Source organism: Ixodes scapularis, unplaced genomic scaffold (genome assembly GCF_016920785.2).
Source record: "Ixodes scapularis isolate PalLabHiFi unplaced genomic scaffold, ASM1692078v2 PGA_scaffold3__209_contigs__length_174095766, whole genome shotgun sequence".
Classification (NCBI taxonomy): Eukaryota; Metazoa; Arthropoda; class Arachnida; order Ixodida; family Ixodidae; genus Ixodes; species Ixodes scapularis.
The window spans coordinates 152,339,092-152,352,725 of record NW_024609868.1 but is presented as its reverse complement, the minus strand read 5'-3'; the positions used below and the strand labels follow the sequence as shown (position 1 = coordinate 152,352,725).

General features: G+C 47.0%; 1 protein-coding gene across 2 annotated transcripts in view; it reads left to right on the top strand.

Annotated features, from left to right (window-relative positions):
- The window catches only part of LOC120847666 (protein Dr1), a 29,240-nt gene extending 15,872 nt beyond the window's left edge, over positions 1–13,368 (top strand). For both annotated transcript variants that reach the window (XM_040219531.2, XM_040504219.2), the window contains exon 5: positions 10,419–13,368. In XM_040219531.2, the coding sequence (XP_040075465.1) occupies positions 10,419–10,544 (126 nt within the window). In that variant the 3' untranslated portion in view covers positions 10,545–13,368. The remainder of the gene's footprint in view (positions 1–10,418) is intronic.
- The last annotated feature ends 266 nt before the right edge of the window (positions 13,369–13,634 follow it).

Genomic DNA, 13,634 nt, shown 5'->3' with positions numbered 1-13,634 from the left:
GACGCGTAGCTATAGAGAGAAAAAAGTTCTACAGTTGAACCTCGATTTAACGAAGTCAGTAAAATCCGCAATTTAATTTGTACATTGAAATTTCGTTACATCGAAATTTGGTACCTAGCACGTGAAAAATCAATAAGATGTGTTATGGGTGCAAACACTCACCAGAAGCAGTCTCTATTTGTGATGAAAGTGGTCCGTGACCTTCGCCTGCAACACAATATCAGCGTCGCACGGCAATTAATATCCCACAGCGCATGCATCGCATCTCGTTGCACATGTGCACTGGTGTACCGCCTCATTACGTCAATCGCGTCTAGCACCTCACGGCTGCTCGGCACCTCGCAAGGATCTTCGGCGTCCGCCTTGCTCTCATCGTCTTCTGATTTGCCGAGCACGTCCTTCACAATGCAATCATCGGTGACCCGTCGCGACGACACACGAGTCCCCATAGAGAAAGTCCTTCAGAGCGACACCGTCCGGAGCGACTCCGTCACTGTGCAGGAACTGCCATGCTCCCGAAAGAGCCTCTTGGTCTTGATCGTCTGCTTCCAGGAGAGCTTCCTGGCTTTCATCGCGCTCAGTTCCTCTGGGAATGGTAGAGGAGGACGAAGCCCCTGCGTTTGGTTCCTCGCTGTCCACTTCCTTGGGGGCACTGGCTGCGGGTGTTTCGAATCCAGTTTTCCTGAAGCAGTTCTTGATGACCTCCTTCGCTGTGACCTTCCACGAAGCAGGGAGCATCTCGAGGGCTTGAAAGATGTCCACTTTCGTTTGGCGCTTCAAGCGAAGGTCGAGCAGAAGCTTGTCAATCAGCCGCCGCCGATACGAGCTCTTAACGCTGTTTATGATGCTTTAGTCGAGTGGCTGAATCAGTGACGTGCAGTTGGGCAGGAGGAACTTCAGCTCCACGTTGGTCAGTTCCAGGTCCTCAATGTGGCGGGCGGAACAGTTGTCGAGCACCAGGTACACACTGCGACTGTCATCCCTCATCTCCTCGTCGAACTTCTGGAGCAAACCACAGAAGATGTCGTGGGTCATCCACGCCTTCGAGTTCGAAGCGTACTCAATCTCGAGCTCTCAAGCCCCTCTGAAGCATCGCGGCTTCTTGCTCTTCCCAATAATAAACGGCAACCACTTGTCACTGGCGCCCATGTTCACAGAGCAGAACTGTGATCCGCAGCCTGCTCTGGTTTTTCTCCGTGGCAGCCGTCTCCTTTGAGAGCCAGCATCCGGTTCGGGAGCATTCAGTAGAAGAATTTTGTTTCGTCCGCGGCTGATAGCGCGTCAGAATTCCTGTCGTCTCTTTGTCAAGCCAAGCAGCAGCTTCAGGTGCATCGGCCGACGCCGACTCGCCGCTCATTATCTTCCCGACGATCTTGTGCCTAGCGTTGAACCGGTTAAGCCATCCACTGCTTGCTTGGGAGTCATCGCGGAACAACAGGCATCCGAGGTCCTTCGCCTTCTGCTTTGCGACAGCACCACTCAATGGAACGTCTTGTGCCCGGGTATCCATAAATAAACCAGGAGAAAACTGCCTTGTCCACGTCTGGATAGGTGGCGGGCTTCAGCCATTTTCGCTGGGCACTTGTTCCATTCTTGAGAGCACCGAGGATACTCTTTTACTTTTAAAATCGTCGAAAGCGAGCTCTGTCGTATCTCGAATGGGGCCGCGACATCCTTTTTCTTTTCGCCGTTCGAAATAGCTTGCAGGATTTTTGATGTCTCTTCAAGTGAAAGCACATGAGAGTGGACAAAGTATGTAGAGTCGGAAGAGCGAAGCAAAGCAAGCTAAAGCAAGGAAATGAGGCCTAAAGACGGACTGGAATGCCCGGGCCTGCACGGAATGCGCACACGCGCTAAATGCATGCACACACAGGCGGGGGTGAAACGGTTGCACCATTTTGTGCCAGACGCATTTGTCTGCGCCATCCTGCGCCATTTTGCGGAAACTGTGCCACAGCCAATACCTCACGCCATTCTGCTCCAAATCGCACAACGTGCGCCAAAAAAATTCTATTTTGTCTTGGTTTCGGTTTTTATCGACTCGATTGGCAACAATGAGCGCATTTAGCTTGGTAGGCCTTGCAATTTTTTGTTCTGTTTATTTTCCCTGTGTATCTTGAGTCGGGAAGCACGCAAAAACACTTGGGGGTCGGATTCCAAGCGCTACATCACCTGCAACTGGATTGTTATTCTTCAATCATAAGCGGTTAAGCAAGTTGGCCTGATTTGAGGTTGAGTTGTTGAGCATCAGATTGCCCGAGGCTCTGCGGCCCAGGATCTGGACGTCTGCCAGTTGAAAACACATTAACAAAAGATTCCTTTTAGTTCTTCATCGTTAGAAGTTGGAGCCACATTCCTGCAAGATAAAACGGGATTTGATTGAACTGATATGCGGTCCGATCCGAAACCTTGCCGGCCAGCAGCTCTCACGGGAGCGGTAGATCTGCTCGGCGTACTTTATTCTTGCTCCGGCTCATCGTTTCGAATACAATAACTCCGTTAATCATAGTCTGCTGCTTCGACATTGTGGGATATCTTTACCAACACAGGTACCAATAAAGGAACCAAAGGGTAATCTCAACAGCGGTGGATATCTCAAAGGAGATGTCAAACATAGTAGTGCGGTCCCCACATCTCCGCGGCAATATAGACGACGTTTAGGGTCACATTACCGCGGGTCGGTTCTATAAATTACCTCCGTCGGTGCCAATGATTGACTACCTTGTTTCACTCTCTCGAATATAGCGGAAGAGAAAACACACGTACCAGAGTAAGGACGGAGTCCAAGAGCATTTATTAAACACTCTCAAAAAGAACTACAATGTCCCCATCCAAAATGCCCCCCGCGCCGGCAAGGTAAAAAAAGGTCCTTACCTGCCAGACGCGGGATTCCAGAGAGCAAAGACGGGGAAGGCATCGGGGAAGTCGCCGACACGCGTCCTATCTCTTTCACGGTCAACGGACAAGTCCCTTTCACGAAACCGGGAAAATAAGAGGCGAAACCTCCTCATCTGTCAGCAGTGATCCGCATCCGAGCGGGAGGACGGAAAGAGGTCCCCCCGGGAGAGAGCGAGAGGAGGGCGCTCCAAGACAGGGAACCCTCCGCTGCACAAACAGGTCAGAGCTCATGGCGAAGGCGGCCAAGCGTTCCGGCCCGCAGCCGTTATCACAGCCATCGGGGATGGAAGACCACAGGAATCCCCACAAGTTGTACAATAGGATAAACTCAAAATTTGTAGCCCAGTTCCTCCGCGCAGCTGCACGTCCGTTGCTTATGCACGTCACGTGGTTTGCACATATAATTACTATGTCGAGCATGTGTGGGTTGTGCTGTAAGCAGTGCCTGTTTGCATTTTGAGCAGCTGAAAGCCACTCAGAAAACATCAAGGACACTATGTTCAGAAACATATGGTACTTGCTTTTTGGTTCTCACTAAGGCCAAGTTTTCGCATCTGTTACACTGTTACCCCATCTACCTAGGTTCCTAACCACTCATGTTCATCTGTGCTGCTAAGCACAATTGAAATTGCTCCTGTGCTCGTCTGAGACGCAAGCTGAAGTGCAATGAGAACTGATTTGAGCTGCTCCTAGCCTGCTCAGGAATGTAGTTTTGTAGTTTTAGCTGCTCGCAACCTGCTCCAAAACCGCTGTTTCAGCAGCTCCCGTGGCTGCTCCCAAGTACATTTCATGAGTTCCACCTCTGCGCAGGTTACATTTGTCTTCGCTCAACACCATGCATTACGCACGCCGCACTCAGCAGAGAGCACTTCGCGGGTATTCTCCGAGATGGCGCTTTCCGTGACTTCATCTCCCGGTGCTGCATGCATCACGGTCAAAGGCCCATCCGCATGAAGTAACATTGTCAAGCTCTCACGGTCGCGGTAAAATTTTTTTATATTCTTCATTCCTTTTACGAAACATTCCTTTAGGGCCTTGTTTTTTGGCATTTTACAGTGATGACACTTACCTTAAAATTCCGAGCAAGCGCGCCCCCACATGAGCAAGAGCCCCCCTCCAACTTCACTGCTAATTTCACATTTCCACGCCGTTCCGGGCCCCCCACCCCGCTCCGCACCTGTATCACGCACTGCGCCCAGGCAACACTGGCCTGCCAAATCCAGTCCAAGAATCCAATCCAATCCTATCCTACTTTGCAGCCAGGTCGCCATGCACCATTGTCGTTTGTTTTGGCGGTGTCAAGTCGGCTACGCATTCTTACACAGTGGCAAATAAAATTGAGGTCGTCCAATGGCATCGGGAAAACGGGAAAAACATAAACCAGACGTCTCCACAGTTCATGCTCGACCGGATACGAGAATGGGACAAGAATTTAGTCAATTTGCTACAGCAAAACTACGGGAAAGCCAAACCTTGACGAAAGCTAAGTAACGGCGAGCCGGTGTTCAGTGAATACAGGGATGACGCACTCTTTGAATACCTGGAGCGCGAAATAACTGCAGAACGAGCCCTTAGCAACCGGCTTCTTTCTCAAGAGGCTGTCAAAATAGCCAATGGCATGCAGTTGGGAAACATCGCGGAATGCTCGAAACTTTTTCTCGCAACCGACTCTAAGGAGTCTTTTGGTGGTTCTGAAATTGATTAACATAGCAGTGACAAATCTTTGGCCTAATAAAGTCGATGTTCCCAGAGATTAATAAAATATTAAATCCATATGCACTGCGCTTTTTTTTTTTCTGGCGAGAAAATTTTGTTGTTGCCATCTTGAATTTTTGTGCCGTTCCGGGATAGCACCCCCCTCACATTGCAGGTAATTTTGACTTGCGGGCAAGGAGGGCGCTTGCTCGGAATTTTACGGTTGTTATATTGATATAGCCACAAAAATTACTTTGTTATATTAGGCTAAAAATACTTGGTGTTCTATGCCCAAGAACGTATGAAAAATGTGGTACTTTGTTAAATCGGCGATTTCGTTATATTGAAGTTTGTTGCATCGAGGTTTAACTGTAATTATACTTTGTCCGACTTTAAGGGCCCACTTGGGGGTTTCTTAATATTGGAGCCACAAATATATAACTTTCAGACTATACCGTAGAATACCGCGCATCCGCCCATTCCACATTAAGCACCCATATCCAAATTTCTGAGATCTGAGAAAAAATGCACAGTACATTTATATATAGAATTGATGACCGGACAAGCGCCCATTCCACATTTTTTTCGCGATGATCTCTAAATTTGAGTGGGCGCTTGCCCGGTGTTTTACGGTACGTAATTTGGTGTGGTGACTTCAAACAAGCAGCAAGTCTTTTTCTAGACCACATAGAAAATCCTTTAGACACATATTGTCCTTCAAAAATTCAGGAAAGGCCGGAAAAATATTTGTAACAAACAAAGGTCTTAAAGATATATGGCTATTATCCCAAATTTCTAAGGATTGCAATAAGGGTGGTTTCATGTTTGTACAGTAAAACCTTGTTTATTCAACCCCCGCTAATTCGTAAATTCGGATAATTTGAACTGCCGATCCGGTCCCGTCAAACGTATGTATTAATCAATGGCAGCAAACGCTCATTAATTCGGAGGGAACGCGGCGCATTATGGTTAATTCGGACAAATTCGGCAGGTGGCGCTAGCTACCGTCCGTTCCAAAGGGTATGACCGCTATCCATCCGAGGCCATTTTAACAGCTATCTTATCCCTCCATTTTTCGCCGCTCTGATTATTGGTCAGTTGTGCTAATCGTTTTCCGTTGCAGCAGTACTAAGCTGAGAATTTAGCGACGAAAGTGGAAACACTGAGGGCCTTGAAGGACGGCGTCTCTCGACAAGTGACGGAAAGTTACGACGTCAAGAGAAGCAGTTTGGCCACATACGTGAAAATTGAGGCTGATATCGAGAGCGAGAAGTTCAACGCGAAAAGAAAGCGGCCTTGGAAGGTGGTGCACCCGAAACTAGAAGAGGCCTTGCTGTGCTATATTGTCCGCTCACGGGATGCGTAGCTCCGACAGTGCGAGTGTGGTGGAGCACTCGACCGCGCTAAGGAAAGTTGCCGTCTCCGCCCAAGTGGCATCCAGAAAGCAGGCGGTAATAACAGATTTCTTCTCAAAATAAAGGTATGTCACAGGGAAACATTTTCTCGCAGCTTTCTTTGTCCTTTCGATATTTCGACTTTCGGATAATTCTGACATTTTTGCCGGTCCCATGAGATCCGAATTAACGAGGTTTTACTGTATCTTCATTCTAACCAAAGTTATGGTAGTTCAAAGTTGCGGATTTACAAAAACAAGGTTCTTCTTGATTTGTGTAATATTTAGAATATGTTATTATTCTTTTAGAAGTTATGTTATACCCTTATTGAACCCCTTGCACATCCAGCAATAAGTCAGAAAAAGAATGATCAAAATCCAATAAATAGGAGTGGAGGTATGCTTCCCAAATATCTGGGAGGAGACAAAATTTTTATTTAAGAAAAATGGAAAAACAATTTACCACAAAGAAAGCTGAGGTAATGTACAGGAAAACAAACACTCGGAGCACATTCTGGCTTAGAATGCCCCTGGAGAGTAATCACCATGAGCCTTGTCTCGCTGCCTGCGTTTTGCGACAGTCTGGAATGCTGCTGAGGCAGCATACTTGTTCCTGGCCCTCAGAGTGTGATGACAGTCCTTTTCAGCTGCCCGCTGACTGCTCTTGCTGCTTTGATTGAGGTGCAGTTCTCAAATAATGCTTGAGGTGGCCTGTTGCCTGGTTGTAGTAAACTGTGCTTCCTTGTTCATGTTTCGAATCACCGCTTTAAAAAGTTTAGCACTACAATTGCACTTTGGCACCAGTTCGTATAAGCTTGAGGTACCTGGTGCCCACCTAACTTTGCAGCAAGGTGGAAAAAAAAATAATGATTAAAGAACAAAAATTATGTTTATGTGATTTAAGTCAGATTATTTATGATTTAAATTGCTGATAAGCTGCTCTAACATTTTCTGCTCCTAATCTGCTCTAAACTGTAGACTTTCCTTCTCTCAGTTGCTCCGAGATGCGTAAACTGCTGCTCCAAAACGAGAATCTTGTGCTCCTAAGCTGCTTCAAAATTCAGATTTTTCTACTCCAAAAATTGCTCCAAAATTTGTTTCACCTGTCTGACCCCTGTGCTCTGCATGGCATGTGCCACGAGAAGATTTATTGCGAAGCGGTTAGGTTCACTTCTCTCCCAAATCGTCGCAAGCTCCACTCGGTTCCGAGATCTCCGCAGTTGTTGCATTGCATTCACAGCTTCACGGCTATTCCAAACTCGCGCTTTTCTCTTTCAATGTTCACTGCTCCGCGGCACATACAGCATGAAGTAAATTCCAATAAACTGTTTACTGCAGCAAGATCGATGATTGTGTACGTCGCAGTCGATGAACTAGCATCCGACATCGGAGCCTGAGACTCGGTTGCGAGCGACTTCGTCTTTCGCTCCGTCGACGATGTTGAGGACAGTTGCGTAGTGATTGCTTCCGTTTGCCGCTGACGAACTTGACAGTCGGCACTCGAAAGAAACGTCGAGTCGATCCTCGTGCGTCTTGGAGGATTGCCTTCGCTCTCGGCAACAGAGACCGTTGCTACGGCGACTGTCTCGCTCGTTGACTCGCGTTCTGCCGACGGCGAGCTTCCCATCGTTACGGAGGCGCCCGAGGCCGTCGACGCTGATGTTTTCGCTTCTTTTTGCCGTTTCGTTGTACGTTTCTTTTTCTCCTTCCCGAATTTATGCACTGTCTGAAATTTCCTACGTTCCTCGTTAGGCGTAGCACGAAGCTGGTGTAGCCATTATTTTGGCAACAGGACGCCGTCCGTGTGTGGACCGGAAGTTACCGGAAGTTGCCGTGCTCCAATAAGAAGGGGTCATTTTGTCACGTGTCCGCTAAGAACCAATAGCGAAGCTTTAATATTCTTTTGGTTTTTGCTTTATATTTCCCTTATTGGCGGTGTTGAACATTCAGGCTTAGCGGGAAAGCAAACCTAACAGACACGTTTTCAAACGAGACCAACATGGCGGCACTACGACGATCCGTTTCGGAACGACTGACGACGCGAAACTGGGCAATTTTTGTGCATTTCTTTGGAGTGGTCCTCATCTTTGCAGCTGATATTTGTTTTTAACATAAAAAGGGGTTTTTCGGCATTAAAAGTTTAACATTAGATGCGGGAGAGCATAAAGAACCTAGAAATAATAAAATCTAAAAGTTGCTTTTTTCGCAATTTTTTTGTCCCCAAGACCCATGTTCCCCCTTAACACGGACTAGCCATAAATTCTGAAAGTTCAAGCAGGTAGATTTCACTGATACCCCTCCCCCCTGGCACAAGGACTCATGGAGCCCAGGTCACGTTGTAGGAAGGCTCTTTAGGTGTGGAGACTACTCTCCTCGCCCCGTCGGAACGGCGAACATCTCACGTCCCCTCCTTTCCTATGTTTTCTCCGCCTGCCCCTAGAGGGCGCCAAAACGCTCAGGCCGTCCGGTCGCCGGCCCTCCGCCAGAACGTGGGCTAGTCACCCATTGCTTACACTGCCTCTAAATGTTTCCAACTTTTTCTTTTTTTTGCAATGGTGAACCGAGCGTAAAAGAAATGTAAAAACCAAAGATCCAAATTTGGAAATAGCCGAACATTTGAATGAATGCGCCGACTGCTCTCCAGCCTGGGGAAACGTAAACATTTTAGAAAGGGAAAACAATGACATGAAAATTTTAGTAAAAGAGACGATCAGGATAAAGACGTCTGACGAATGCATTAAGTACAGAGGCCGAAAAAATTTTGCGACTGACCGGTTTGGGAGAACCGGGATGAGCTCGGGGTGTCGCAGTGTATGTGTGTTGACAGGGGATCTGTCGGCAGCTTTATGTTGGCGCCGTCTGAGCTTATCGTTGACTGGAATGTACGGAGGGCCTGGGAAAAGGAAGAGGGAATGGGGTAGAGGTTTTGGGAAAAGGAAGAGAAAAGGAGGGGGACCACAAATAAAGCTTGTAGCTGCATTTGAGCCTTCGTCCGTGTCGTTCTGTGTTTCGCCCTGTTATGAGTCGACCCCCAGCCTGGTCTCTTGGGTGGCAGGGGTATCGCTGGCGTCCAACCTTTCTCGCGAACAACGTCCTAGCCAGACAGTGGGGTAACAGATCGGGAAAACTTAACAGGACGGAAGACTAGTTTATTTACATGGTTATATCGTGTAACATATTGGCAAAAGGAGAGCACCGAATGGGCAGCGGACAGGTTCTTATATAATAAAACTCGGGGTTCTGGAGCTGCTGTGCCATTGGTCAGTTAGTGCTGCATACGAAAGCTGGCCTCGATGTCAGCAACCTCCTCTCGGCCCACATCGTACACAAGTCGGTAGCCACCGTAAAGCAAGCTGCACGCCGAGCAGGCAGCTAGCACAGGCGGCCCAGTGCGCCGCCGGATGGCCTGAAACTTACGGCGCCATCTGGGGGTGGCTGCGTGAAGCGAAGCGCGCGGGGTGTCATTATCTGGTCGCAGCGGAGAGCGGAGTCCCTACAGCTAAAGAGCCTTCCTACTCCGTGGCCCAGGTACACCCAAATCCCGTTACAACGAACTTGATTTGATATATAAACCTAAGCTCAATCCGAAACCTAAAAGCGTGTCCAAAATGAGTGTCTTTTCAGAACGCCATAGAATGGTGTACCTGTCTTACATCTTTTTTAAACGAGTTTTTTTAGTGGTTTTCAACGATGCTCAGAACGTTTCTAAGTGAAACCATAAATTTATTTTCAATTATTAAAAGGTTAATGAATAAACTTAGTCAATGTAATGAATGAGTAGGCTATTGCAATCCCTGACGTCCGTTGTGGCTGGCAGTTCGTCCCCGGAAAAAAAATTTTTTGTTCGATCGCAATATTTTTAGCGAGTTTTTGAAATTGCTCGTGGAAACACCCGCTAGACATTGCCGCCGTTCTTTGCACCTTTTGATGCTTGTGTCCTTTAAGTTAGCATTTTCTTGCCAGGCTTAACGAGCGTCCGGTTCTAGGTACACTTCACTTACGGTGGCGTTTTCTGCCTGGCAAGTGGTAACTCAGTCGAAAGTTTTCTGACATACGGCGTGAACGAGCGATTGTCAGTTTTTCTCGTCCTTTTCTCAGAATCGATTCGCCGTCATCAAAACTACTAGAGTATAGAATGCTAAAAATTTAATGCCCGCCAATACCTTACGGAAATAGAATGGGAGAAAGTGGTACGTGCGTGTGAACGGCGTTGGCCCGCTTATTCATTCCCACCGTTTCATGCTTTCGCACGAAAGTGCGACGCTGCGGCGACGGCGGAACGGGTATGCCCCTTCATTCGCGTAACACCGTGCAAAACTACAAAAAGAAATCCGAAAAAGCTTGACCCCAGTTGTGGACATCCAATTGTTCCCTCCCCTCCACGCTTAGTGCGCAGCGTCAAACTTTAGAACACTGTTTTCCGGAACTGCAGGCGAGACAGCAGCAGGCAGAGTTGGCCCAGCAGGAATGGACGCAGATGCAGCTGGCGGCGCAGCAGCAAATGCAGCTGCAGAAGCAGCTGAGCCACAACGAGGAAGACGACGACGACGACTACTGAGTCTTAACCCCAGTCCCCGGAGCGCGTCCCCGACCACGTCCTCAAGGGCGGTTTCTCGACTTCCGCCCAACGACGACATAAAATTCTCGCGCCGCCGCCTGCCGCAGTCTCTGCCATGGCAGATGCTGCGGACGCCCGTCCCGCTTTAGGTCTCTCTGGGCGAGACGGTGTACGGAAACCGAAGCAGACGCGAGACGAGACGCCGCAACAACGACCACTTTCCCGGCCGTTCTTCGCCTTTTTCGCTGGCTTTGCAGCGTCTGACCGCCAGGATGGCTACGTCAAACGGGACGACACCTCGTCTCCCGCAACCCATGTCGTTGCCACTTCGCGAACGCACGGGCAGGATGGGACAGTACGGACGCCGGTCGGACGCGTTGCAGGTGCCGTACCCCCACTTAGCCACACCCATTGTGCCATCTGTGAACGCAGTCGTTCGACCGCAACGTTGGCAACGTGGTAGACTTTTTTTTATTGTTATTTCACCGCGTCTTTTGCTTGCTACTTACATTTCTGGCCGCAAGGAGCGGTTGCGACCTCAGCTCTGCTCGGAACATGTCGACAAATGCCGGCGTGCCTGAAATCAACGAGCAGTTGTGTGGGGGAAGTGTGGGTTTTATGTGATACTTGAATGTTTGTTTCTTGTTCCTGCTTTCTGAATTTTTACTTTCCCATTTTTGTTTGTTAGCGGTTTAATATGCGTCCCGTATCGGCACTCGCGAGTTGGGATTTACTGTTACTGCGTGACATTTACTTTTTTTTAAAAGGTCGGTGTTGCATTAAGCAGCGCAGTCGAGTCGAAAGTCGAGCTCAAAAGCATTTTGGGCAATGAGTGTATCATGCGCGTTATTTGTGAGACATTTTATTTCAAGGCCCGTTGCTTCGGGAGGTTTATAAATGTGTTCCGACAAAACTCACTTAAAATGGCCCTTGTGCGTGCATTGCTTCTAAAATTGGAGCCTTGTGTTTTGTGAAGTTGGTAACGTAATTGTGTTCTCGTGTATGTAGCACATAATAAAGGTTCTACTTACTTACCCATTGTATGGAATTATGATGGGACGGAGCGGTAGTTCTTTCCCAGTCCATACATTTTGGAATTTAAGAATTAGGAAATAATCCTTCCGAAATGTTGTGGCACCAGACAGAAATTGAAAATGACACGGGCTTGACTGCTAAGGCTAACTATTTGAAAGTAAAATTGGTGAGTTTCTTGCAATTGCCCGGCTCAATTCAGAGATCTAAATGAAGCCAAGTGTGGTGTTAGACTGGAAAGTGCTTGGATGGGCCATCATGAAAGAATCTCAACAGAACTAAACCTTTGAAATAGTCATTCGTAATTTAATTACAGTTTAACCTCAGTTTAACGAAGTCACCTAGACCCGATAATTATTTCGTTATATCGGGAACTTCGTAAAATCGAGGAAGGAAGACCTCGCGCATAGGCTCCTCGGGGAATCCGAATTTTTTCGTTAAATCGCGAAATTCGTAAAATCGGGTTTTGTTAAATTGAGTTTCAATTGTACTAATTCTAAAACAATGCAAATTGAGAAATATTGCTTTGTTCTCAAGTGCATTTTCCGATCGGGGTCATGACGGGATAACCCAAATCTTTGGAATCTGCGGTTTGCGTTAAGGCATTTAGCAAAATTCGACAAATTTGGACTTGCGAAGTGTTGCCAGTCTTCTGCACAAAAAATTTAAATTGTTAAAATGATAATATAATTTAGAAAGTAGTTTATTTTACATTTTATTAAATGATACCAATTTTTACACAATATACATAGGTTGTATGTGACGTCATTCAAAGAGCGCTCCGATGACCACCAGAGAAGAGTGGAAAAGGGAGGTTCCCTCTTATCAGGATCCTCTTTTGTGCCTCCCGGATTTGCACAGATGTCGCTATTCTCCCCCCAGAAGATTATAGAAGATTAACCCGTCACTCAAAATTTTTACAAGAGCAGCTTCACTCACCACCTCTTGCATGGTGGTCAAAAGTATGCGATGTGACGTCAGTCCAACCCATGTATAGAAACAGACATATGTGCTTTAGTTTACTAATGTGAAACAGTATAACCATCAAATATTGCACCCGTCCACAGGGGGTGCAAAATCAGCTCCTTTTCAATATCCGCACATGCACATAATAGTCAATCTTCAGTCAAACTTTTCGAAGTCTGGCTGAGATTAGTGCCAAATAATGCAAGAATGCTGTCAATGCATGTAATTGCTTTGTGTGTTATAGTACTGATGCTATGTAGATCACCCCTACCGTGGGGTTTTCCTTTGCAGAGGTTAGCATTAGGCTTGAAGAACTACAGGGTGGTTGTTAAATCCCTTTTAAATGCCGGACGTGGTCAACACTTGTACTACTTTGGTGTCACAAAACATGTTTATTATTTTTCTTCTAGAATGTCTTGGCGTAGTCTAAATATGGGGTCTACAGCTCATAATTTCATTAGTGGTAAAAGTATCTATGTAAGAAAACACTCAAATTTTTTTTATCTTGCTTGTTTTATTGTTTGTGACAGAAACTAACTTGGAAACTGCAAGCGTGGTTACTCTTTGTTAATGCCTTTTTTTTTAACAATATTTTAATGATGTGGTTGTGTGGCTTAACTTTCGTTGTGCATATGTGCCACTCCTCTCCCTGGCGAGGTGCGCCCATACCTGTTAGCAGTACGAGGAGCAGACGACGGGAGAGGCTGGTGCGCTTTTCGTACTTGCCTTCCGCTTCGGAATGTTATGTACCGAATGCAAAAGGGCAGGGCATCAGGTACTGTTGTGTAATCAAATGCCTCTGCATCGTATTAAACAATAAGGTAAATATGTGTTTCCCAAAAAGTTTTATTCCGTTCCTGGGAGGTGATTCCAGAAAGATCCCCAAAAGCATGAGTCACCAGCTGTGCGGAGGACAAGGTTAATTATTGTTTCTCCATCTTGTCGCATGACTCAATAGTGCAGCTATGTTTGTTTGTCACTTTAATAGAGGCATTTCACAGATCACACGCAAGAGCATGCAGCAGTTTTGTTTTGCTTGTGGGAGGCGTCACTAAGCTCATGCCTGTAGGGCCCATGATTGGCAGCTGACGT